Source organism: Coturnix japonica, chromosome 1, assembly GCF_001577835.2.
Source record: "Coturnix japonica isolate 7356 chromosome 1, Coturnix japonica 2.1, whole genome shotgun sequence".
Classification (NCBI taxonomy): Eukaryota; Metazoa; Chordata; class Aves; order Galliformes; family Phasianidae; genus Coturnix; species Coturnix japonica.
Genome location: NC_029516.1, coordinates 3,828,577 through 3,855,488, shown reverse-complemented (window position 1 = coordinate 3,855,488; position 26,912 = coordinate 3,828,577). Strand labels below are relative to the sequence as shown.

At 48.3% G+C, this 26,912-nt stretch overlaps 1 protein-coding gene and 1 long non-coding RNA gene across 8 annotated transcripts; one reads left to right on the top strand and one right to left on the bottom strand.

The window, feature by feature from the left end:
• GATA3 (GATA binding protein 3) lies at window positions 1-26,910 on the bottom strand. 7 transcript variants are annotated; one of them, XM_015867175.2, is made up of 6 exons: window positions 26,791-26,910; window positions 17,607-18,184; window positions 14,742-15,278; window positions 12,075-12,220; window positions 7,111-7,236; window positions 1-900 (listed from the first exon to the last, which is right to left on the bottom strand). In XM_015867175.2, exons 2-6 carry the CDS (start codon window positions 17,845-17,847, stop codon window positions 616-618), a joined length of 1,335 nt encoding a protein of 444 aa, XP_015722661.1. In that variant the 5' UTR covers window positions 17,848-18,184; window positions 26,791-26,910; the 3' UTR covers window positions 1-615. The 7 variants fall into 7 exon arrangements, with proteins under 7 accessions (XP_015722661.1, XP_015722838.1, XP_015722904.1 ...); XM_015867352.2 differs by lacking the exon at window positions 26,791-26,910 and adding an exon at window positions 20,672-20,736; XM_015867418.2 differs by lacking the exon at window positions 26,791-26,910 and adding an exon at window positions 18,870-19,042 and having other exon boundaries at window positions 12,075-12,217.
• Window positions 17,644-19,765, top strand: LOC107316278. Its single transcript, XR_001556268.1, has 3 exons — window positions 17,644-17,742; window positions 19,060-19,187; window positions 19,590-19,765. It is a non-coding gene; the product is annotated as an uncharacterized LOC107316278 (long non-coding RNA).
• Window positions 26,911-26,912: the final 2 nt, after the last annotated feature.

The window sequence follows — 26,912 nt, the reverse complement described above, 5'->3', positions numbered from 1 at the left end:
GTTTTTAAATTGTCCTCCCGTCGTATCTTTATTTTTTTTCTTTTCCTTTTAAAAAAAAAAAAAATCTCTCAGAGTCCTTCATGCCTTTTTTCTTCGCAGCTCTCCAGATGCAATAAAGTCTTCCTCAAATGTACAGTATTTCTTACAATATAAGTTATATGCAATGTTCAGCAATTTTTATTTTTACTTTATTTTTTTTTTCACAGCACTAGAGATCCTGTCCAATAGGGAATGCAAGTTCTGAATGGCTTATTCACAAATGGTATCCAGATTCAGTGGGTAAGAATACATAGATGCCATAGTGAGTTCCTTTAAAAAGTGGCAAACATCACTTTTTTAAAACTTTTTTTTCTTTTTTCCTTTTTTTTCCTTTTTTTTTCCTTTTTTGTGCTTTTTGTAGTTTTTTTTTTCTTTTTTATATTATTTTTTTCGCTCTTACGCCTTCAAATAACATCTTTATTTTTATTCTTTTTGTTTCTTTTATTTTTTTTTTATTTTTCCCCCCCTCCCATTTGATTTGGGACATCAGACCCATAACCGCACGCCTGCAAAAATGCAAGTATATAAAGTAAATCTCATTTTGAGACCGTAAGCATTCAGCAGGGTAGTCTCTCACTAACCCATGGCAGTGACCATGCTGGAGGGATGGTGAGGTCCAAAGGAGAGGCTGGATGGAGGATGCATCGGTGTCGGTGTAGTCAGCATGTGGCTGGAGTGACTGAAGGGTGAAATGTGGCTGATAGAGGACATGTGTCTGGAGAGGGCGGCGGGGTTAAAGGAGCTGCTCTTGGGAAAGTCTTCAAGGTTGTCATGGACCTTTTTGCACTTTTTGGATTTGCTAGACATTTTTCGGTTTCTGGTCTGAATTCCTTCTTTCTTCATAGTCAGGGGTCTGTTAATCTAAACAAAAATCAATTATTTTTTTTTGAGCTTCCATCGCTTCTCCCCAGATCGCTGTGGGATTCATGCACCCTATATGCCCAAGTCCAGCTGAACATCCAACAGCCCCCTCCTCTCCCTGCATACTTCACACACCCCCAAAATTCAAATCAGGGCCAAACCCACCCCTGGGAACTGCAGAATATTCCAGGTTGGATTGAAATTTGTAAAGATGAGAAGACAGAAAACCACGGAGCCTCACAGGAGCAAAGCATACCCGAATAACTTGTAGCTGCTGAAAAATTTCAGCTATCTGCGCATAAGGTAATTGCAGCGTGTTTAGGAATGAGACCAATCATTATCACCTTGAAATATTCCCTGCAGACACCATCTCACCCCCAGGCTCCCTGACTGATCTAAAACCATTAGTGGCAGCAGCTGCTGGGATTTCAGTGCTACTGGGGGTCTCAAACTCTCCCAGGGGCATTAGGGTGCTGCTCAAACTCTTTGGAAGACTGACAGGTATTTGTATTACTCCTACTTTTTAAGAAAAGTTTTTGCAGCAGTTGGGAAGCATGCATAAAGACCCTTAAAAATCTGTGCTTGGGCAGTGACATGTGTCTCATAGTGGCTCTTCTGTAGAATCCCACCCAAGGCAGAAGGCACTGAGCACTGCTTCTTGCAATAAGTGTGGGTGCACAGCTGTGCTGATGGAGAAAAGGGATTAAAAATGGATTTGCTATCCACTGAGAACTAGAAGGGCAATGGAAGAAGGTTCCTGCAAGGATCCTGAGCAGATTTCCATTCGTAAGATCTTCAACCAGGGAACAAAACACTTCCTTCTTTGAGATCACAGAAGAGTTTAGCTTCTTTCTTATCGGTGCCTTTCCCCACAGTATGAGAACCATTCTGTGAGTTCTCTCCCCAGGGAGGCAGGGATACAATAGCTCCCTGTTATATTCAGGGACAGAGGCATGGGGAGAGGAAAGAGCATCCCAAAGTTCGTCATCTCTCTCTGAATTAGTGACCCCAGGCTCCCCACACCAGCAATGATGAGAAACTTCACCTCACTCTAAAAAATGGGCAATTGAAAGGCTGATTACCTCTGGATAAAGGCAGCCAGTGGGAGCAGCCCAGCTTGCTAGCAGCTGAAGGTAGGCAAGCCCATGTGCAGATCCCCAGCAGCCTTGGGGCAGCAGCAAGCCAAAACCTCAAATGTCATAGGCTTTAAATACAATATCACCCTTCTCCTTGACTTCCTGTCCTCATGGGACATGCACACAAGGGAGGCCCTTTGCTTCAGCCTGTGATGGGAAAACATTGCCTGCCTGTTTTCAGTCACCCAGCAGGGATTTCTTGCCCATGTTCAAAAGGTGAACCGCACTGGGGAGCAATGTGACAACAGATCTGGAGGCCCTGATCTCCAATAAGCCCAGCTCAGATGTGGGGAGACATACACAGATCACTGCCTCCCCAGCTCATAATGATGATCTGCATCACGATATGAAGTCTCAAAGGGCAACCAGACTGGATTTCCAGATGAAGCAGCAAACACAAGCTGAGGACCTGGTGGTGGCAAAACTGCACCAGCCTCATGCTGTGTTGGCTCTTGGAGTATCCTTCAGGACACTGATCACCTCCTTAAAGCAGCATCTTTCATGCTTTGTTCAAATGTGAAGAACAGACCAACACAGACTATGATGTGAGCCTTAAGGATGGAAATATGAGTTTTGCTCAGGATGCACTGAAACAGTTTGCCCAGAGAGGTGGAGGATTCTCCATCCTTGGTGACATTCAAGGTCAAGCTGTGTGAGGCTTTGAGCAAACAGATCTAGCAGATGTAGCTGTAGGTGCCCTTGCTCATTGCAGAGGAGTTGGAACAGATGACCTTTAAAGGTTCCTTCCAATTCAAACGATTCCATGATTCCATGATAAGCTGTAGCCAGCCCTGCAGCTGGGGTCAAGGTGCCATCCCAACTGATAGCATCGCCCGGTTGTACTTGGCCTCACCCTCTTGCCAGGTATTTGACCCAAACAGATAAGCACTCAGACAAATATAAAGAGGAGGGAGACTAGAACAGCCACAACAGCAAGCCAGAAACATTTCCCACTGACTTCTAAGATTAGACACAGCAAACTTAAAGGGGTCCCTGAAACATCAAAGGCATAAACCCATCTCTATCTCTGGAGGAGAGAAGTGAGAGACCTTGAGGGAAGACCTTCCGCATGAAAATTCATTGTGATAAAAATGACAAACACATGCTAAATTAAAATTAAACCAGCCCAAAGCATGTATATGAAATTCATTAATTTCAGATGGAGCCAATTAATTATGGGCAGGAATTATGTTCTTTGTTGTATCATATGCAAAATATTGACTGCTTTGCTCCTGGTACACTTCATTCTATCTTTGGATATTGTGTCACAAAGGTCTTTTTTGAGGGTTTTTGCCAAAATCAATGATTTCTTACTCATTTATGTGGGTGAAAACCAGTGTGCTGCATACCTCCAGCAAGGTACAAGCACTCCCACCTATCTCTGAAGTGAGCAAAGGTTGATCTCACTTTTAAGAAGGAGTGAAAGAGCAAGGACAAGAACCTCACATTCAACAGATCAAATCCAAGGGATAGTCATAGACATGATAGGTCTGATCTTGCTCTGGCTGAAGACAAAGGGATTTTGCCAATGACCTCAATAAGGTCCTGTCACTGAAGCGGATTTATCCTTTAGACATAGTCATTACAGTGTTGGGTTAATCTTCCAGACTGGCCATGTTTTAAAGAACACTCTGGGATGCCACAGGATGAAAGGCATCACATCAGTGTGAAATATTAGTCATTGTTAATACTGGTGTTAATGGAGCCTGCTCTTGTTGAAGTCAATTGGAGAAATGTCGGCAGCTCCACTAAATGTACCCCAAGACTATTATAATCACTGCTTATATCCTACTGACAGATTGTTCACTTCAGCTGTGGGAATCAACAGTAAAACAAACTGATGTAGCTCATTAAAAATAATAATAGTAAAAAGTGTGTTGGTATTATTTACTGCAGTCCTTCCTGATGTAGGCTTGAAATGCAGATGTTTTATCTTCAAATCAATCCATTAAAATACCCTAATGATCTGAAAGTCCTCAGAAAACTCAAATCCAAAGAAAAGACAAAAGGAGGAAAGGTAGGGGGAACAGCAGAGACTTTCCTACTGTGTAGCCTAAATCAGAATGAAAGCACCTTCTGAGCAGCCAAAAGACATCTGCAGTCATTGACACATCTGTGCAGACACTGCTACTCAAAAGGGAAATGCAAAGGTGAGCCTGTATACATTTCCAACACATTCCTGATGGAGAACCACCACAGTGACAAATACAAAAAAGGAGCAGTACCACCACCTACACAAATAGGTCTTGCACCTTAAAATACCAAACCAGTCACCATCAGCCAAGGAAACTTGTCCATGATCAAACAGAAAACTTCATCCCTCCTTTGAGTTGGCTAAAGGCAGTTAGAACAGCTCACCTCCCAGCAGCCAAAAACAGGAGGGAGCTTCACAGTGCTACCACTGCCTTATCACCAATAACAAAATAAATAAATAAATAAATAATAAAAAATAAAGTCACTCACAAATAATTTATAATGCAGAGTGTGGTGTTTGCAGCTACACATCCTGTAAGCCACGCTGGGCTGCAGAATAATGCCTCAGTACTGTGCCCTTGTAAAGCTTTAAAGATCAGGGTGGTATTTTCAAGGACAATCTACAGTGATGTTTCTCATTTCTCTCTGCAGTTACAATTAAGCATCATCCAGCAGAGCAAAAATTTAAATAAAAAAGAAAAAAAAACAGAAGAAAAATCTATCCACTCATAGCCAGATTTTGGTATCTTTGCCTAGTTCTATCATAGTACTTCAGGGTTTTCATTTAAGCAGGTCCCATCAATGGAGCTGCTCGTAAGGCAAGATAATACTTGACTTTGGTAAGTAGCTGCACTGAGTTTTTCAGAAGCCGACAGTGTTTTTAATGAGTTTGAAAACAGTTCTGCTCAAGGCCTGCCCCACGTCACAAATCTCACTAACATCCCTAAACAATGGATCAAGAGGTCGGTTCAGGCCAACTAGTTTCACAAAGTTAGCGTTAAAAAGCAAAGGAGAGAGGGAGCAGGTGCTTGTTCCTGGAGAGCTCCAGCGTTCAGCTGCCTTAAGGGGAATTCCTGCAGTCTGATAGCTACAATGCAGGTCCACATGAACTTAACATTCTGTCTCCATTTCTAGATATAGGGAGAAACTGTACAGTCTTCAGGGCTACAAATGATCTCATCCAAACACAGACATCTTCACCAGGTCCAACTAATGGTACCTGAGGAGGGACTATTTCTATTCAAGGGCTTTCCTGCAGCACAAAGGGAACAACTCAGGTAGAGGTATCCCTACTGCTTGTGTCTCTGCTACATGATTAAAATCATAGAATGCCTTAAGTTGGAAGACAACTTAAAGGTCATCCAGTTCCAACTCCCTGCCATGGGCTGGCTGCCACCCACCAGATCAGGCTGCCCAGGGCTCCAAGCCAACCTGGCCTTGAACACCTACAACTTCTCTGGGTAACCCAGTGTCTCATCACCATTTGAGCAAAGTCCTAACATCAGTAGCTACACTGGCACAATGACAACAGCACACAAGAATACATTCCTTCACTGAAGCTAGCTGACCTGGTTGCCTTCTTGCCATAGAAATAGCAAGCCGAGTATTTTCTTATGATACTCTGAGTTTTCAGTCCTCGTGCCTGTTCCAACCCTTCTGTTTGGGGTGATCACACAGAGAATTTGATGACAACCTCTGTTTGCTACAAAAAAATACAAAGGACTCAAAGGGTGCTAAGAAACCCATCCACTAAAGGGTAAACACATTTACTTTTTTTCCAAGAGAGAGATGCCACTCACAGAACAGGTGAAATATTAGCCTGGTTGGGTTTTTGATGTTGCTGTGTTGTTTTTTTTTCCTCCTATTTAATCCAAACTTGTTTACTCATCTCAAAAAACCAAAGAGCTTGAAATAACAACGGACTGAGACACCACCAGGTTTGGCTGCCCCATGAAACCCAATCCATCTTTGATGTGTTTGTGTGGGTGGACATCAGGGTAAAACATAGCCTGAGATTTCTAAGTCAAACATCAAGCAAACGACCACTAGGAAAAAAAAAAAAAATTATACAAAAGCACAGAAGTTGCAAGTCTTTTCCTTCTTCTGACATAATAATTATTCTAATGTCACATGTAGAATGAGAGTAACTGGAGTAGCCTTAAGACTCCTTTATTAGCAGTATTATTCGGTGGAAGACTTTTCACATCCCTTTAGCTCTTTCCCTGGAGCACATATCCCTGGTTCCTGCAAGCTGGCTTTGTATGGAGATGTTAGATTAAATCATCCAGCCATTTCATCTCATTACATTTTTCATCCCTTTCCGTGACAGAAGCCTTAAAATTCACATCACAGGTTTAGCACACTCCACAACCCACTAACTAAATCAAGTCCTTTTTTGTTTAGGAATCGCTTGCGTCAAATGGGGCAAACAAGAGACCTAAATAAATCACCTCTGGGGACCGGCAGAGGGACGGGACAAAGATAGCCACAAACCCGGGGAAGATCTAAATAGTTGCTGGCACATTTTGCTTTTTTGGCGGAGTTTGTATTTGCTGGAGGAACCAAGCTGTGCGTAGAAGGGGTATCAGTTTGCAGGATGGCGTGTTGTCTTTTCCAGCACGCTGAGCCCAATCCGCGGTGGATAACATGTCTCTCTGTTGATCCACCCCTCCTTCCTTGGCTCAGGCATGGGAAAGCTCTAACATTACCCACTGACAGTACTGTTTTATACCTTCCCAAGTCAGATCAACTACATTTAAGGGGACACCCGCTCACTGCTTCAAAACTTAAGGTTCCCAAAGGGATCCCCCAAAGAGATAGAGGAAGTCTCAGCACCACTCAAGAATGGATGTTGTAGAGTCATAGAATCGTTTGAGTTGGAAGGGACCTTTCAAGGTCACCTAGTCCAACTCACCTGCAATGAGCAGAGACACCTACAGCAAACGCTGAAGCCAAGGAAGAGCTCGAGCCACATGAGAGTGGAAATCCTCAAACCAAGGAAGACTTTGGACCACCCAAGAAATCCTCATACTAAGGAAGGCTTTGGGTCACCAAGCATGGAAAGGGAGGCCCCGCTACCGCGCGTTACCATCACACTTACATTGTGCAGCTTGTAGTAGAGCCCACAGGCATTACAGACAGGGTCGCCGTTGGCATTTCTCCTCCACAGGGTGGTGGTGGTGGTCTGACAGTTAGCACAGGATGTGCCCGCCCTCCTGGCTGCAGACTGCGGGAACGGGTGGGACGAGAAGAGGGAGAAAAAAAATAATAAGAAAAAAAAGCATTAAAAAGATGCCATCAGCAAAATGGCTGAGAACGAAAACATCAACCACACAAAACTGACGCACAGCAGCAGCGGCCTACAGAAACTGGCTTGTGAGAACAAATAATAATTCCAACAAAAAAAATCCCCGAGGTACTTTAATCCCAAATTATATATGAACTGAATCAGGTGCCAAAGGGCATCCTAAAAGTGAGTGCTAAACCTCTGATAGAACTCATCAAAATTAGCAATGCTGGCACAGCCCATTCCAGAGGGGAAAATATTATTTAAATACCAACATGTCTTTCCATCTTAATTCTCCCAGACCCCCCAGGGGTCTAATTCTGCAGTCAGGGCCTGAACCAGCAATTGCTGGAGTCAATGGCATGAGTCACGATGGCTTCAGCCAGTGCCGGATGAGACCTGCACCACGCTCGGTGGGCAGCTGCTTGCTGGGTCTGACAGCAAACACAGCCCCATCCCATAAGTTCAGCTCTGCTTCAAAGGATACAGGCTCCAGATCGGAAATAACACTGCGGCAAAGAGCGAGAATCCCAACTTTTTAATTACACCCTTCTGCAGCCTCAACCTTCATGTTTATTTAAGGACTGGTAATGAGGTTGAAAGAAGAATTTACCATTTCATAAAAGGGGAGGAACAAAAAAAAAGAGAAGTATATGTGTCAAGGTGTATAAAGAAGCTTTTTTGTTAGCTGTGATAATGATTTAGGAAAGCCAAATTTAGCTAAGTCGCTTCTCATTCACATGCATGAATTCCTGCTTATCATTTAAAAACTGTAACTTTGGCAAACAAATTGTCCTTCTGCCACTGAAGGAGGAAAAGGAGTTTGAAGACTTTTATATGAATGCGTATGCATGCGTGCGTGCAAGTGCCTACAGCTCCTAAAAAAGACCTTTAGATCCCACTCCTATCTCTTCTTCATCAACATGACACAGTCCCAGAGCTCTGATTTCATCCCGATGCACCGCTTTCAATGGGACTGCTCATGTGCTTAAAGTTAAAACATGTGCTTAAACGATTTGCCAGATCATAGCAATGCTTGGCACCTTGCAGAACTGAGCCTTTAATGCTCTCTTTTGTGCTCTTACTGTTTCAAATTTACCCCTCACCCCACACAGCCGCACACTGTAGCACATCCAACACTAAAAAACAACAAAAAAAAAAAGAATACCACATCTTTGGAGACTGTACAGCAAACCCAAAATGCAAACATGGACACTGGCACAGCATTAGCGTTAATACCAACTCTTGTTAGGTCATGTTGCAATTTTAATCATAATTGAATGCGGCGTAGGTGGAGAGAGGACGGGTTGGTTTTGTTTTAGATAGAGTAGGATTTTTTTTTTCTTTTTTAATTACAAAAAAAAAAAAAAAGACTATCTGGAAAAATAAATCATGCTGTGCCCACAAACATTAAGAAGAATTGCAGAATGCCCAGTCTGACAACAACAAGGGGCTCTTACCAGGCAGCACAGAAAGTGTTCTGCTTGCAACAGAAAACCATCAGAAGTTGAGGCACACCACCAGCAAAAGCAGAGCTCATCGGACAAGTTCGCACACAGAATCCTTATCCTGTCCTTCTCTGGACTCTCCCAAGGCCCCTGATTTGGTTCCCATCCAAATCACTGGGTTGATGGACATACCTGCTTGCAGAGCTGCACACCCGCTACAACCCAGGGGCCAAGCATGGATGGCTCGGAGGCTGGAATGATTCTCTCTGTGGCAGATTTGAATTTATCAGACCCAAAAATCAAGCCTAAGGAAATTTCTGAAAACCAGTGATATTTGACTCAGCCCACACAGGGGAAACATCTCCTTTGAAGACATTTGGGGTTTCGACACTGCGCTCACCATAATTTCTCAGATGGTAAATGCAAGGTATGCCTGGTCCCAGCGTTGCTACCTTTTCAAGATCTCAAGCAAATTCTCACCAGCTAATTTTAAATGCACCAATAAATCACTAAGTCCATTATCTTCCCTAAAACCTAATCCATCTGCCACATTTTCTCTACAAAACCTTGGCATTGTTATCTAAATATTTTAAGCCCCGCACTCTTTTCGTCCCAGACCGTAGCTTTCACGCTGTACCAACTTAGACCAGAGACAGCAACAGCGGGCAGGAAATAATGAATAATAGCACTATTTTCAAAGCTCCCAGCAATGGGACTGACACTCATCACCAACCCAAGTCATGTCCATGTCAGTAATGGGATGACTACAGTCACACAATCATCTACAGGACCAGAGCTGGTTGAGCAAAGACACAACTTCATGCTGGAAGTGCTGACAGTGATGGAAAGGTGGAACCAAGGAAGGTGCAGAAGGAGGAACTGCGTGCTGATAAACATGCTTGATTAAGGGCTGGTTTTGATTCCTACATTTATACAAAGTATCCAAAAAGCTGCAAGGGACAGCCTCCCAAAATCATATTGCATGTGCCAAATCCCTCTAAGCAACTAGCCATCATTCTTCCAAAACCAGTATGGACATAGAAGCAGAGAGCTCTGCATCCATGTGAGCAGTGAAGAAAGCTCAAATGAAGGCTTTGTCTCAGCTAAGGGTCATGAAGGAGCTACTACGGGCTTGGATGGGGGCACTCTCCAAGTGGGCCAACAACTCCAGATCCACAGCTTTTCCCCTAAAACAAAGTAGAGTTATTTGAAACTCCTCAGCCTGCAAAGCTCAGCCCGTCATTCCCCATAAAGTCAGCCCTACAAAGACTCCCATTGAATTTAATGATGCTTGGATTCTCGGCATCTAAGGCTTTATTTGACTTCTCTATCCAGCCCAACGGAGTCCTGTCATTAGCTTCAACACACTGGGATCAGAGCCTACAAAACCAGCCCAAGGTCACACAGGAAACTTGTGGCATAGCAAGAGGTGCACACCTCGGCTCCCAGCCCGCTCACCTCCCAAAGCCAGGAGGATCATTCAAACCACAGACATGCATGCTTCCACATCCCTGCACAAGGAGATGCAAATGCAGAAGGTCTTGATGCATTCTGATTTTTTTCTTTTTGAAAACAGTAGCAAGAAAAATAGAGGTAAATGGTGTTAAAAACATTTTCCTTTCTCAGACAGTGACTTTATATATATATATATTTTTTTTTTTAAAGGAGAATAAAAAAATCTGAAGTCCTCATTTTGCAAATGCTGCATGCAAAGAACAAGAACTTTTTGTAACTCAGACTTCAGCTAAAATACCCAAGATAAGAATGATTACAGGACACCAGGTCTTTCTTTACATTTTTCATTCTTTTTTTTTCTTCTTTTTATCCCCCCCAGGAGTGACCTTTCACAATGTATTTATTTATATACTCCATTTTACATGTGCCGAGCTCGGGGTAATTCAGGACATTCTTTCGTGGTTCCATCAGACACTCTGTGAAAGCTCTACCCCTTTCCAGCCGCTTTCCTATCCTGCCTCCCCCTCTGCTTGTTTGGATACGCTCAAGCTCCTGTGTGTTTGGGCTGGGGAAACAGAGCTGTTGTTTATGAGTTATCTCCAGGGCTCAGATATCCGGCAGCTTTTTCCTAGGAAGTTGACTTTACACATAAAGAGAGAACGAGGAAAAAAAAAAAAAAAAGAAAGAAAAAGAAAAAAACGAGGTGTGTGTGCTTAAGACAGAAGGGCCAGCAGGAAGGAGGAGAAGAGAACAAGAGAGCTGCCCAAAAAAAATTATGAATCTCAACGCGCACTTCCCTCCCTAGAAAGCCTTTCCTTTTTCCTAACGAGGCTGTGAAAGACGAGCCTGAGCCAAAGGAGACCAACATTTTCTTATAAGGGAAAAGCACTGAAAGTCAGTCCCCAAGCACTCATGGCAGAGCTCCACACCAGCACTGTCCCATTCAGTCCATCAACCCCAAAATGCCACGGGGAAGCACGAGTCACTTTTCCTCCACCTTCCATTTTTAATCCTAATGCGACCAAACGTGCCTCAGTTCAAAACATTCAATAACTTCCCAAGCATAGAACATATTTTTTCCCCACTTGATATATTTTTCCCCCTGTGGTTTGCCTGATTATTTGCCAAATAGACTTCAACGCATTTATTAGCCATGCCCACAGCTTCCAGACCTTTTTGTGGCTTCCAGGGAAATTCATAAATAGATCACTAGGGATGCTATAATGTATTGCCTGTATATATTATGGTCATGAGGCCCGAAACTATTATTTCACTATTATTCCAAACAGCTACCCATGCAATTCACTTTCCTCCAGCTTGTGGTGTTGTGGGTGCACACTCAGTTTTGCACCCTCACACACTTTGCCATGCCCTACATTGAGTTAGCAATGAGGTGGCAGTGGCAGTGCTCAGGAACAAACGACCCAGCTCAGGTCCCTCCCATAACACCACTGGCCAACAGGAATGGAAAGCACACAGAAAAAAAGAATTTAGGAGCCCAGGAGAAGTTCCATTCTCCTGTTATCTCTTTGGTCAATGGGAAATGTCTTCAGAAAGAGCTATCACCCTTGGGTCACCATCCACATGTGCTGTGCAGAGGCTGCCACCCTTTTGCAACCTGGGAGAAAACTCAGTCCTGTCTTACAGAAACCCCTAGATCTTGATATATATATATTTTAATAAAACTGCTTCATGTTTGCAATAGGAGCAGACAACTGAGGCCCACAGCATGTGGGTTCATCTCTCTGAGCATCCTCCATCCCAGCCCTCAGACACAGTGCAACCACATTTTGGGGCTCTCCACCCCAAGCTGCAAACAAGAAACAAAAGTGGCAGGAGAAAGTAAATTATATACAATAAAATAAAACCACTCACCAGCCTTCTCTTGGGTTTGATCAGGGGTCGGTTTTGCCCGTTCATTTTGTGATAGAGTCCGCAGGCGTTACACAGGTAGTGCCCGGTGCCGTCTCTTCTCCACAGAGGGGTTGAGGTAGCCCCACAATTTACACACTCCCTGCCTTCTGGAAACAAGAGAGCATATAGTTCACTTAGGGAAAACAGTGGTGAAAGAGGATGAAGAAAACTCCCCCTTGCCCCAGAATAACTCCAAAAAGCACTGTCTGTCCTCTCTGAGCTCAGGATGCCCAAGAACGCAAGGCCATGGTTAAGAGATAGAGGTAAGGGACTGTCAGTCCTGATGGGGTCTGATCTTGCCCCAACACCCCACGGGTCCCCTGTGTCCTGAAGGAAGAGGGAGGTGGTGGTGACAGTCCCCACCCAAACCCCTGGGCAGCTCAGATGCTCCCTGGAGCACGGGTCCTTCTTGGAGGGAGAAAGATGAGCAGCTGGTGGGTCTCTATCTCTCCTGGAGTTAGGAAAAAAAAAAGGGGGGGGGGGGGGGGCCTTTGACCCTCCTGAGATGGATGGATTCCAAATTTAAGGCCATGAACCCCTTCCTAATGCATATGGGAACCCTGGATTCACTCCTTCAGCATCACCCTGGCTCCCAGTGGGGTGCATAAGCCAACGGTGCTCTTCCTGTGGTCTCAGATCAAACCAAACCAAGTATCCTCAAAACAATCATGGCCCAAGCATCAGAACACCTCTCCAGCCCAGTCAATCCACAGTCACTGGGCCAATACCCACTACTGATTTGTTTGCAATTAACCTTTCACTGCTCAGCCATTGGGGCTGCACAAATCCTTCTGTCTTCCTCACTATACAAACAGCCCATGCCCAGCATTTGGGACCCTGAGCAGCTTATAGTCTGTTCCATCTTCTCCTCCTTTTCAGCACCCGTCTGTCTCAGTTATGAGGGGACTTCCCCAGCCCGTTTGCTCCCAGGATTTAGGGCACCCAGTACCTCCCAGCTACTGTCAGAGGGTTGGGTGGTTTCATGTTGTTACTTTATTTCTTGCACCTAAAGGCACTCCCAGCTCATCTGAGAGCTGCAGAAACACTCAGCTGGCCAGAGCAGAACTAACCCAGCTCAGCGGTGGGTTCGAGCAAGAGGCACCCGCGCCCTAACCACAAACAGCAGCCGTTTTTCCAGAGCCTTTGTGCTAGACCTCCCTCCCCAGCTCCAAAAAAATAATCGCAATAATGAAATGTTAATTTGTATCCTTCTCCCTCTTTCCGTCCTTCGCAAACACCCCCTCCCTTCTTTTCACTCGGACCCATCCCCCTTTGTCTGAGAGCTTCCCAGCTTGCTAAAATCGACTTTAAAAAAAAAGAATAAGAAAAAAAAAAAAGAAATAGGTGTTGCTCTTGGGGTTGGTTTATCGCAAACCGCAGATGTCTTTCTAGAAGGTAAAGTAACAGAAAGTGGCAAAAGGAAAACAAGAGGGAGGAAGAAGAAGGGTGCAAAACGGTTTGAAAATCCCGCGCAGCCGCTGCCCCGCTGTTCGGGGTGAGGATAAAGCGGAGCCGCAGCGGTCGGGTCGGGTCGGGACCGCTCCCGTAGCACCCGGGTGGGTTCACTCCGCTCTGGTTAAACGGGGCGGCCGCTCTGAGGCCGTTTGTGTCTCTGTCCCTCTCTTTTGTTTCACTCCATCTCTCTCTCTCTCCTGCTTTCATGTACAAAACACACAGGTCTGGGTTTTTTTGTCACTCTAACCGCATCCGGACTCTATTAAAGTTCCTGGCGCTGGATAAACAATGCAACTGTCGCGTGCAGCAGTCTGAAAATAATTGGATTAGCTCAAACATATCAGCTAAATAGAGACAGTCCCTGCTCAGACAGACAGAGTAAATGTCACCCTGGAAAAACCCTGAAAACTGATCTCATTCATGCCAGGCAACCCTGCAGCAGCCTCCACGGAAAGAAAAAAAAAAAAAAAAAAAAAAAAGAAAGAAAGAAAAAAAAAAGAGGGAAAAGAGTTTTGACTAATCGCCCTTTCTTCTGCTCACACAGCAGCACCCTTTGGCGCACCTAAAATCTCGACCATCCAGCACAGACTCCGGAGTCGCTCGGTGTGCGCAGTGCGCCGGGACCCCTCTTGGTGCCTTCCCCGGGGTTTGGGGTACGGTCCGGGGGCGGACACGGAGCTGGATAGGGCTGGGGGGTGAGCTCAGGGTAATTCTCTCCCCCCCTCGTCCCCCCCCCGTTTCCCAACCTCCCGGCGCCGCATGGGAAGAGGCCCTGGGCTGAACCGCGCTGGGAAGAGCGGGGCGGAGGGCAGGCGGGGGAAGTTGGCCGGGATTTAAGTACCATTATTAAAATACGGAGAGATACACTAATGCTGCGGTTCCCTCGGTTTCGCTTCCTCATTAAACGCCCGCAGCTGAGCACAGCAGAGGCGTTAGGGATCGCCCCCGGGGCTGGAGCCCGGCGGGAGGGAAAGGTTCGGGCACAAGGTTCGGGCACAGAGGGAGGTTCTTAGCCCTGGGTTAGCATCCCAGGACGGTTCACCTATGGGAAACATTCAATGTTTTTCCTCTCGTTTCCTCGGGAATCAGCCCCCGGGTACACAACCCACGCTCCATCCCATCTATTCCTCTCCCTTCCCCAGCAAACTGGGACAAAGCAGCCAAAAACCCTACCTGTGCTCGACCGCGCTTTTGGTCGTGATTTGCACCCGAACCCGGTAGGCGATCCTCCTAAGAGGCTGCTGGGGGGAAAAAGTCCAGAGCTATATTCGGGGACATAAGGTGGGTAAGTAGTGATGGGATGATGAGCGGAGGAGGTGGCTCCTCCTAACGAGGCCATGCTGCTCCGAGAGTGAGACGACTCCAGCTTCATGGTGTCAGCCAGGGACACCTGATATTTGATGCATTCCTTCTCATCCTGCCGGGTGGAGCCGGTGGAGCCAGGAGTGGAGATGGACGGATCCGGAGACACATCTTTAGGAGGGGTCGGTGGGAAGGTGAAAAGGTGCGGGCTGGAGTGACCGGCGGATAAAGTGGAGGAAGAAGCAGGCGGGTAAACGGAGAGCGGTCCCGGCGAGCTGTGATGGATGGAGGTCTTGGAAAAAGGGCTGAGGTTCCAAGGGGAAGCGCTATGGTGGCTGCTCAGCGCTTTGCTCCCGTCCAGCCACGGCAGCGAGCCATGCAACAGAGGGGGCCGGCACACCTGGCTGCCTGCTTGGAGAAAGCACAGCGAGAAAAAGCCGGTTACATTCCCTCTGCCTTCCCTACGACCCGCCGGGGGGTGAGGGCTGTGTTCCCGCTCCTTCCTCAAACGCTTAGCTGAACTCTGTGAGAGGGGAGCAGAGGAGAAACCCACCTGATGCGAACCCCTCGGTGTTATCCCTTTTAAAATGAAACCCTAAAAGCCGAGATCCTGCAGGAGTGGGACCCCTCAAGCGGGGATGTGCTGGGACACAGAGCCCCTCTGCCCTCTCCCTCCCAGACAACCCCAGGTGGATTTGGAAGCCAAGATCCTGTGTGAAATCACCCAGCCCTCGCTGCAGAAACCATTTCTCTGAGCTGAGAAATAATTTGTCAGACGCTTTCCGAAAGTAGCCATGGGCTACAAACTCTGGGTATATTGTGACCAAACGAAGAGAACCAGAAGATGCCCAAAAATGTGATTATAACTCTCTAAACTTCCCTACCGAGCTGATGAACTTTGCAAACTGTTGCAGTTTGTGCTTCTTTCCCCCCCTATCCTTGAGGCTGCACAAAAATGTTAGACAGCTTTTGGTGGCAGTATGGCATGCAGAGAGAGTAGCAACCTGGAAAGAACTCTCTCCATCCCCTTCTCATCACTGCAAACTCTTCACTGTGTGTTAAAATACAGACCTGGGCTTTGAGGGGGAAAGAAAACCACTGGGTTTATGCAACCGAGCCTTTCTTGCCTTTTGTCATAAAGGTTCTTGAGGGATCGTAACTCATCTTTTAGCCCTTTCTAAAATAAACATCCAGATAATCAAATCTACCCAAATCCACAGCAACTTCAGCAAATCACTAGAAGCTGAAAAACACAGTTATTCACTTGGCAGAGAGCAAGTTTGTGCCTACTATACAGCCCTGAAGCAAACTGACATCCAGAGAGCCTGAATCTCTCCAGCTATCATGGTACAGCGTGCTAAATATATGGCAGGAGAGATGCAAACACGAATCTGTAGAGCCACAGACAGCAAAAGAGCGAGTGCAGTGTGGACACACATGTCTATATGTGATCTCATGTGTGTCTTAGAAAATCTACAGGCTGATTTTCAGTGTACCAGACATTCGTGAACAATACTGAAAGTAACTGCTCGAAAGGAAGGGAAGGTGGGTTATACGAATAGAAAGGGTCAAGATTCATTATCTTCTCCAGGAAGTAGCATAGTAAATAATATTCAGGCTAGATCAGAGAGACCGCAGTTCCACTTTCTGCTGGTATATTGGGAAAAAAAATGTAAAGAGCCGAAAAGAAAGAAAGGACAAAGGCTGCTGATCCTTAGAAATAATTGTTTTAAAGGGACTAATGGCAGAACAAAGCAGTTACTGAGCGGACCTAATGCAGACTCGCACTCAACAAGTAGCTGAGGGCTGGGAGCAGCCCTGGGCTCAGCTCGGCTCCACTGCCACTCTCATCCCATCTTCTTTTCTCCTTGATTTTGGGGTGAGCCTCGGGCTTTTTAGATTCCAGCACTTCAGAGAGGTCACTCTCCGGCTGCAGAGCTCAGCGGCTGCTTGTTTCCCAGCTTTATTATTATTATTTCCTAACTTTTAACCATTGAGGCAACTCCAGCCACACACCCTGGGTCGCTCCGTTTCTTCTCTAAAAAGATGGCACCAAAACATCCATTCCTCCGCAGCCCCAGGCCCCATCAGCCACAGGTATTTCACCTCCTTCTCTAAAAGCATTGACCCAGGAGCAACATTCACGTCGTGGATCACCACTTTCCTGCTCTACTGCCTGATTTGGGGTCTTCCTTCTCTTTCTTGTTTTAGCACACGCCATGATGAGGCCCTGGGTGAAACTTTCAAATTGAGCCTAACAAGCTCCTGAAGTGCGAATGAAATATCCCAAGCGTGAGGACTGCGGGGTCATTCTCCCACTCCTGCCCTACAGCTTTACTTCTCAAGAGCAGCGGATGGTGCAAAAGCTAAACACCATGCGAAAACGCCGTTAAGCTAATTAGAGAGGAAAATAGCTAAGCGAAAGAGAAAGGGGAAAAAAAGGTAGATGAAAGAGAAAGAGGAAGACATAGGGAAAGAGGGGAGGGAAAGAAGGGAAAGAGAGGACAGAAAGAAGGGAAAGAGATTAAAAACAGAAGAAAGAAAAAAGAAAAGAAAAGAAAGCAAAACAATGGAAAGACAGAAAGAAAAGGACAGAAAAGAAAACGAAAAGTAGCCAGGATTCAGCCGTATTTCTAAAAGCCGGCCCCAAACCCCCCCCGTGACGTCGTTTCCCGGCCTCGCAGGATCGCTGCCGGGGTCTGCCCGGCAGCACCGGGGCTCGGGTCGGACACTCACCGTGATGGGCCGTGGGGTACCGCTGCACGGTGGCTCGCACGGAGTTGCCGTAATACGGAGGCACGGGGTTGCCTTGTCCGTCGATATTAAAAAGTACATCCACTTCCTCGGCGAGAGGATACTGCGTGGGGTCCATGTAGGTATGGCCAAGAGTGGGGTGGTGGGAGTCCGGATGCTGCCCATTGAGCACGGCCGGGTGGTGGTGGCTCACCCACCGCGGTTGGTCCGTGGAGACCTCCATCTTCCGCGCTCGCTGCTCTTCCTCCTCCTCCTCCTCAGCGAGGCGAGGGGGGACGGCTGTGCAGAGTCGGGGTGGGGAAAGAGCTTCGGCGAGGTTGGGGTTGGGTTGGTTTGTAATCGGAGGGAGGAGGGGGGGGGTTGGTGGTGAGAAATGATCGGTTCCAAAAATTAAAAAAGAAAAATAATAATAAAAAAAATAACAATAAAAAAGAAGGAGAATATAGTAAAGGGGGAAAAAGGGGGGAAACAAAATCAGGGGGGAAAAAAAAAATCTCTACGAAGTGAGATCCCCTCTGTATCTTCCGCTCTTTTTGCAGATGTTTCGCTTCTTTGATCACCTGTAACGAGAAAGAGGAAAAGGGGAAGGAGCAGAGAGAGAGAGAGAGAGGGGCAGAGAGAAACGTGCTTGAGAAGTTCTGAACTTTAGCACCTGACTTTTTAGGCAGGAGCAAACCCATCCCATCCCTGAGCCAGCCCTGGGAAGCGCCGCTCTGCCCTGGACCCACCTCTCTCCCCAGCGCCTCTTTCTCTTTCGCTCCCTCCCCGCCCGGCTCTCAGCGAAGCCCGTGCAGCCTCAGCTCCGACTCTCGCGTCGCTTTTTCTCCTCCTTTCCCACCCCCATCCGCCCGTTTTTTACTTTTCTTCTTTCATTTTCCCTCTTTCCCTTCCTCACCCCTCCCAATCCCTTTTTATTTTGCTTTAGTCGCCTCGTTTGTTTGTTTATTTATTTGCTCAATTTGCACCTGAGCAGCTCCGGTGCCTTAAGCCCGGTGAGAACTTGTGCCATTCGCAGCGCCGCAGCCTACGGCCGCTCTGATTGCTCATTAATTATTATGCAACCGGGAAAGAAAAAAAAAAAAAAAAAAAAAAAAAAAGGAGGAAGAGAGTGAAAAGAGAGGAAAGGAAAAAAAAGCAAAGAGGAGGGGGGAAAGCGATAGAGAAGAAGGTGGGGGTGCGAGGGCAAAAGGAGAAGGAAACGGGAGGAGAAAAAGAAACAAGTTGCAAAAGAAATTCCGCACAAACCTTGGTGTGGAGGAGCAGTGCGTGACCCAGGAGGGATGAAGCTCAAAAGTGCTTGATCGGATCGGATTGTGCTCGCTCGCTCTCCCTATTTTTTTCCCCCTTTTTTTTTTCTTTTTTTTTTTTTTCGCTTTCCTCTCCCTCTATTTTCTTTCTTTTTTTTTTTTTTCTCCTTTTTTTTTTTTTTTTACAGGGAAGGCATTCTTTCTGAAAGGAGCAGGATGGCGCCAGCCGGCTCAGTGCTTACAGACAGCTGTGGCGAGACGCAACTTAAGGAGGTTCCAGTGTCATAAGCACGGGGGAGGCGGAGCCTGGCCCAGGGTGAGGAGGGGACCGCCAGGGATCGGCCCGGGGCGCACCGTGCGCCTCCGCGCTGCCCCCGCTGCGCATCCGCGCAACTCCGCGGTGGGCGACGCAACTTCCAAAACTTTATGAGTTTTTTTTTTTCCTCTTTTATTCTTATTTTTTATTGCATTTCCCCCCATTGGCTATTTGTAGTCTATTTACTCCCTCCCTTTTTAATTTCCCCCCTTTTCTTTATTCTTTCTTCATGTTTTAGTCTTTATTTATTCACTTTCTATTTACTTTCTCTTCTCATTTATTTATTTCCTTTTTGCTCATTTTTTCTCCTCTTTTTTATTTTTTTTCATTTATATATATATATTTCCCCCCTCTTTTCTATTTCTATTCTTATTTTCAAAAGAAAATAACTTTTCCCACCAGCCACGATACTCTGGGAGCTGAGGGCAGCGCTGAGTGCCGCTCCGCTGCAGTGGGGTCGTTCCTCCCGCCTCCCCCCTACCCATCCCAATGGATGCGGAGCTTCAGGAGGGGCCGTAACCCCGGCAGGTGCAACATCACCGGGAAATAAAGCCGCATCTCCCCGTGTTTAGAACCTCTCCGACTCAGAAAAGATTCTTCATTAAGGACTTGAGCGTCGCGTTGGGAGATAACACAATTTGGGGACGCTCAGTGTTGATTTGTTAGTTTTGGAGGGTCTTTTTTGCTTTTTTTTTTTTTTTCTCCCTTTCAAGATTCCAGAGGAGATCTCGGTCTTACCGGAGATCTGTTACAGACAGGCAAGTTGTGCCCGGCAATGGGAAGGTCCCGGCGGACGGACCCCGCTGCCCCCAGGGCTCCGCGCCCCGCGGCGCCTCCCACCGCCCAGCGGGGGCCGCCGCCGCCGTTCTATCAGCCAATGGAGGGAAAGCAGGAACTGGGGAGCCGGCAGCGAGTTTCTCTTATTGGTTGCCCTCCCGCTCCCCGTCGGCCCGGCCGGGCCGCTGCCTTGAGCCAGGGCATCCCCTAGCGGCCCCGACGTAGCGCCGGCACGGCACCAGGCGTGGGGTAGGGGAAGGGACGGAGCGGGGATAGAGCTGGGGGTCTGAGGTGGATGTGGGGGGAGACGAGGAAGGGGGAAGAGAGGAGAGAGACTGTTGGAAGGGTTGGGGGGGGGGAGTGAGAAGGTAGGGGGCAAGGGGAGGAAGAGAGAAAGAGGAAAGAAGGGGAAAAAAAGAAAATGGAAAGGAAAAGGAAAGAAGGGAAATGGGAGGGAAAGGGGAGTGAGGGGGAGAAGAAAAGGGAAGAAAAAGGAAAAGAGGGGGGGAAAAAGGAAAAAGGAAAGAAAGGGAAAGGATAAGGAAGGGGAAGGGGAAAAAAACGAGGGGGAAGAAAGGGAAAGGAGAGGAAAAGAGGAGAAAAAGAAAAGGAAAAAGAAATGAAAAGGAAAGGGAAGAGAAAAGAAAGAAAGGAAAAATGTTTAGGAAAATAAAGAAAGAATGAAAGAAATAGAAGAAGTGACTTACAGGGCCGCTTTGTGCGCGCTGTCTCCCCGCGCAGCAGCACGCCAGACTCTACCCGGCTGCCGGAGGAAGCGCCTCTCAGCCCTTTCATACAGGGGGGGGCTCATTAAAAGCCGCGGTTCCGCAGCGCCTCCCGCGCACCCCCCCGCTCCGCGCTTTGCGCCGACGGAAATCGCTGCCCGCTCCCCGACCGGCGTAGCCTGTAGCAGATGCGCCGGGTCCTTGCGCCGATTTTCAAACGCGTTTTTTACACCCTCGCTGAGTGAGGAGCTGAGTCGACCCACTCAACTTTAGAGATAGTACACAGAAATATCGTTTTTCTTGGTTAGGGCGGCAAAAAATCTTATTTACGGTATATATTACTATAATTCGGGGCAGAAACAAATGCTTGGAAAAGGAACCAAGAGCGCAGTTCAGCCACGGGAAAAGATACCCCGTGGGGATAAGCGGGAGAGAGGGCATCTGGGGGATGTTTTATATCAAGTGGACGGGGGATGAACACCCCGGGCTGCGAGGACAAATCCCCATTTGCAGCCCGGCCGAGCAGACACCGCCGTGACCGAGCGGGGGGAGCCGGACAGCGTTCCCAGCAGCCCATTAGGACGGCAGGAGAGGAGCGTTAGAGTAGCGAGGGTGAAGGGGGGGAGAGAGGAACACCTTACTTGCTAATCATCTGTTAACACAAACTTTCCGCCTTCCCAGCTCTAAATGTGTTTTATGGACGTGGAAGTGCTCCCTTTTTTATCCCTGCTCCCTACGATTTCTCTGACCCTAAGCCATCCCCGTGGATGAGATTTGCTCTCCAGCACTTTGAAAAAGTCACTTTAAACAAATCCCTTTTAAAACACTGAACGGAGAATGTCTTAGTGCCGAGCTCGGGGCAGGTGAGTTGGAACACCCCCCTCACACACACACACACACACCTCACCCCTCCCCTGTTCTGCTGCCGTTGTTACAGCTCTGGGACCTACAGCGGTGGGAGCACAGGGGAGGGGAAATTCCCTCTCGAGGTCACAAAATTGCTGAAGAACAGAGAAAACGCGCCTCTGCCCCTATCCAGGGGTAGGGGAAGGACTGCGAAGTCGCCATCCTTCAGCTATTCGGAGGACGACGAATGCTTAAGGCAAAATAGAACGAGCAAAAAGCAACGGAGGAAAAAAAAATGGAATATTTTAAAATAGGATATAATTAAATGCAATTCAATCAAATAGCAATTAAATATTTATTTAAAAAGAAGGGAGGGGGGAGGGGAGGGAAAGTCCACCACTCGATGCGGTCAGTGGTGGGGAAAAGAAGGGAGCGGTGCTGAGGGCCCCGACGGGACGGACGTGGGGGTGGTACACCAAGAGCCTACGCATCGACACAGCCCCGATTTGGGGTGGACACCAACTTTAAATCAACTTTTCTCCATCTGCCCCTGTGTTTCTACTCCGAGTTTTTTTTTCTATACCTTTCTTAGCCGGGAGAGAGCAGTGGTGGGGAGGGCAAAAACAGCCCACCTTCAAAAATAAAGAATGAGAGCAAATTCATATTTCCCTCCCCCCCCTCGACCCCCCAACCCCCTGCCCTCCCTCCCCTCCTCTCCCCCCCCCAGACCCCTGTCGGGCTAATTCGCGATCCCCAGGGCTGATGGAAGCAGCGCTGGCCTTGACCGTCCTTTTCCCAGGCTGTGGTTGCAGATCCATCACCTCTCAAACCCCCCCTCCTCCTCCTGCAGCCCCCAGCAGGGTTTCCAGTGACAGCCCGGCGCTAATAGGAGCCCATTGTTGGAGCAATTAGCCCCACGATCGCCACCAGCCGCCAGATAAAGGCGCGGGGGTTAATTCTGCAGCGGCGGGGGGGGGGGGGCAGTGGGGAGGGGGGGGAGGGGGGGAGCTGCTGGCAGCATCATTTCAACTGGAAAGACAGAGGAGGGATGGGGGGAATGGGGCGAGTCCTGGAGCTGAGAGGTCAGAATGGGTTTAGTGGAAGCGTCTGAAAGTCCCCAAAATGAGAAAAGAAGAAAAAGAAGAAAAACTCAGAGACACGGGGAGACCCACTTTAACCTCTTCCCTGCAAGTGACCATCCAAAAGGCGTAATCAATCCCTCCATCTCTCCTTGGGGATCACCCCAAGCCCTACTGGTACAGTAGATATCGGGGCTGCGTTCTGGTTCTGGTGAGCCCATTGCCCACCATTGGCACTACCGTGGGTTCCACTGCCTCTGCTCAGGGCGGGGACAGGCAAAAAGCCCCCTCCTCCACCCCAACTCCCCCCGTCCCGAGCCCCCAGCCCCCTTTTAGACGACAATTGACTGAAAGCGGATTAAGTTACGTTCGCCGGGCTGGGGTTTTTACAGGGTACCAGAATAGTACAGGTAAAGCTGTACAAACAGCCGGGAGCTACGAATCGGAGGGTTACGGAGAGGACACGGCCCAGGGCAGAACTCCCAAAGATTTTTTGCCCGCTGTATAACAACTTGTGCTCTACCGAAGGCAAAAAGGGGACGGGGGAGGGAGCAGCGCTGCCCCCCATGTGCGCACCGACCCCTCCCGCGGTGCGGAGGGAACGCTGCGGTCTCCGGTGCGATAATCCCGGGTTGGACAAAGAAGGGAAGAGAAAGGGATATGTCTCTTTTTCTCCCTTCTTATTTGATGATGATGATGATGATTCCTTTTCACGAATCTCTTCCCCCAGTCCTCCCCAACTTCTTCACTCTCACTACGGGGGAAACCGAGGCGCAAGTCAGCAGAATGAATAAATAAAGCAGTAGTAATGATATTAGCAATAATAGAATGTCAGAGAACGGCGTTTCCACCTCCTTCCATTCAGCGCACCCCATTCCATGTCAGCCCATCCCTCCGCACTGAACCCAGCCCCGGGGGGTGGCTGCTCTGTCTCACTTCTGTTTAAAAATCGCGTTTATCTCCCTGTTTCCGTTCCCTTCTAATAATTCATTTATCTCCCTTTCGAGAAGATCGTGAGGGAAAGCACAAACACACGCGCACACACAAAGCAGCGCCGGGCAATGCAAATACAGCGTGAGCACAAATCAGCGCCTGGTGACACCGGGTGCGAATTTTTAATCCCTTCGTGCAACATTCAACCTCCTACACACATATAAGCCTTTTTTTCAGGAAAAAAAAAAAGGGGGGGGGGGGGGAAGAGAAAGAAATTGCTATTGGGGGGTGAGGGGGGGGGTGGAAGGGGAAAAACCGTGTTCTGCCAAAGAACAGAAATTCGAAGAATTAGAAGTGGGGAGGAGAGAGAGAGAGTGGACTTTTCTTTCGCCTCCTCCCCCCCCCCCACCCCCCTCTCTTCCCCTTCTTCGTATCTTTGAAGCTGAGAGGAGGGTGACTGCCCCGGGACACTGCAGGAGTTTAGGAAGAAAAAAAAAAAGAGATATGCTGAGAAAGATCAAAACCGGCTCCGCAAGTCCCAGCGGCGACCTCTACCCCCCCCACCACCACCACCCCCCCTTCCCAACACATTCCCCAAAGTGCTCGGCACTACGGCGGAGCCGGGCGGGGGGTGCGGGGTGTCCGCGTTCCCCCCCGGTTGGATGGGACCTAACGCCGCTCCCTTCTCTCCTTCCTCCTCTGTTCCTTTTTCCCGTAGCGCAGCCCCGGTTTCACACTCGGTAAGTCTATTTTCTCCCTTTTATTTCTCCCCCGTTCTGTCCTTTCTCGGAGGGCGGTGGTTAACAAGGTGTTCTCCTTCTTATTTCTTTCTTCCCCCACTCCTTTCCTTCTTTCTTTCTCCCTCTCCAAGCTTCGCGGAGAGGATCCGCACTGCGCAGACCCGTTCTCGGCCGCGGGCAGCGCTGCCACCCTCCCCGCTCTTCGGCTTCTGGCCGAGAAAAACACGAAAGATGGAGAAAGGAGGGGGGGAAAATAATAGGGTTAATTAAAAATCCCACCCCTCCCGCAAAAAAGAAGATATATGTATATCCGGTGAGTTTTAGGAAATACGTGTTAACAACCGAAAAATAATAATAATAGTAATAATAATAATAAAGGAGTAAATTTATTATTTCATTTCCCTACAATGGAGGTTTTAAAACAAATTATATCCCTACGATTATCATCGGCCCATTCAGTACCGAGAGCTGGAGGAAGCCGGGTTGGATGCATCACTGCACCGCCCGGTTCAGGCATTGGGAATGGACTTTCTCGGCTCTGCTTTATCACCCAGGACCGTTCTGAGCGATAGGGTTGTGTGGATAGAAGCAAAGGCAATGCACCCCTCGGGCTGCTTGTGGGAGCTTTAAGCACGAAGAGCACGATTTTCCTCGCTCTTCCTAGAAACGGTGAAGTTGCCGTTGGGTTTAATGATTTTTTTTTCTTGAAAATAATAATTAAAAAATAAAATAAAATGGAGGGCTTAAGGATAAAGCAGAGCTCAGAAAACGCCCGACGTGAGAAGCGACAGCTCAATTCCCAGCTGCTCCTTCCCGAAGAGCGGGGCCGTATCCCGACCCCCCCCCCCACACACACACACACACTTCCCCCCCTTGGTTTCAGCCCCAGCGATTCGCTCCGGGAGGGTCAGAGCTGCCGTGGGCTCCGAGATGTCCCCGCACCCCAAAACCAACCTCGCACCTTCACGGACCCCCCCGTGTAACATCGGCACTCTCTGTTCTGTGAATGAGAGCTTTGCTTTTACTGCCCCAAGCTCCCAAATTCAGATGTTGGGAGGGCAAAATCTGCTTCGATTTGCAAATTTGCCACATTATTATGACTTTTATTTTTCCCTGAAAAGGCGATTTGGTCCCCAGTCCCCTGAGATACAATCTCCCAAAGGTGTCCCCTCACCCTGTCCCCCATCCACCCTCGGCCTTTTTTCCCTTTGAAATAACCCCCACCCCCCCCTCCCCACCTCCACCACCTCCTTTGCTCCGTTATAAATAAACGTAAAAATAAAATAACATCCCCGAGGAGATGGAAGAGCTTCCCCCCAGCCTGGAGCAAAGCCCCGCAGGATGCTCTGCCCTCTCCTCACCCCCATCCTTGCTCTCCTCTCCCTCGGTCCTCGGGACCCTCAGTGCCCCCTCACCCCCCTCCCCGTCCGTGCCCCGGTGTCCGGGGAGCTCCACACCTGCGGCCCATAAATAACTGGGCAAACCAGCAGGGTCAGCAGTTATTAATTACCCGCTTGCACTAAAATCCGTCACCCAGAGCTCGCCGCACGTGAAGGTGACAGGAACTGAGATATGTACACATATATTTTTTTGGCTCCCTTTCTCTTTTGAAGGCTCTCAATGACACCTGACGCATTTTTTTGCTCAAGACGAGTATTTACCCGGGGCGAAAAATGGGGGAGGGATGAGCGGAGGTGAGGGGTGAGGGAGCGGAGCAGTGATTTGGGTGTACGAGGCGTAAAAATAGGGCTATAAACGGGGAGGCGGGGGAGCTCGCCCTAATTACATCCTATTAGACACATATGTTTCTTAGGTATTCTATCATATATTTTTTCCACATACTTGTATATAGCATTAAATATACTGCGTGTGTACTGTATGAACGCACAGTTTATATGATGTACTCCGTGCATGGATCGACACAGGGGCACATCGGTGAATACTGCGAGTGGGAACACAGCCGAAATGCTCTGTCTGCACACACAGCGCTACACGGCAATATCGGTTAGGCATATGCGTGTCTGCGTATATACCGATACATATGCACATACATACGAATCCAGGCCCCGTACGCATCTCTTTCCATCCCGAGATGGATATTTCGCAGCCAGAGCCTTGTCCCATTCAACCCGCATGATCCCATCCTCTCTCCTTCGCCCCTAAACCCATCAGCAAAGGAGGAAAGCAGCTCCTTCCCACCCTCTCCCCACATTTCGGGGATACATTTCCCCAAGGTCACCGCGAAAAGCCGGCTCCTCCGACCCAAAATAAGCAGTAAGTGTTTGGATGGGGAGGGGGAGGCGGGGGGGGGGGAGGTTGAGTTTGAGTCCACTGCTGCCCTTTGAGCCGAATACCCTCCACGTGGAAGAAGGAGTAAAAGGTGGAGGTGAGGATCCGAGGGTCTGGGGCGGTTGGGGAGAATGGGGGGGGTGGGGGAGTATTAGACGGGAGAAGGAATGAAAGAAGAAAGTGATGGAGGGGGACAAAAGGATCGTTCACTGACCTGGGGAGATGCTTTTTGTGGTGTCCCGCTCCGCTGGAGCTCTCAGCGCAGGAGTGCGGGCGGAGCGGGGCGGCTGCTGGCATGTCGCGAGCTGCCACCCAGGGGGAAAACCTGGGGGAGCC

Excerpts from the sequence above, each read along its gene's own strand:
- GATA3 (XM_015867175.2), bottom strand. The coding sequence starts at position 17,847 with ATGGAGGTCTCCACGGACCAACCGCGGTGGGTGAGCCACCACCACCCG. Across the intron at positions 15,279-17,606 it reads GTACCCCACGGCCCATCACG|GCAGCCAGGTGTGCCGGCCC; the intron begins GTGAGTGTCCGA and ends TTCTCCAAGCAG. Across the intron at positions 7,237-12,074 it reads TCAAACCCAAGAGAAGGCTG|TCTGCAGCCAGGAGGGCGGG; the intron begins GTGAGTGGTTTT and ends CCGTTCCCGCAG.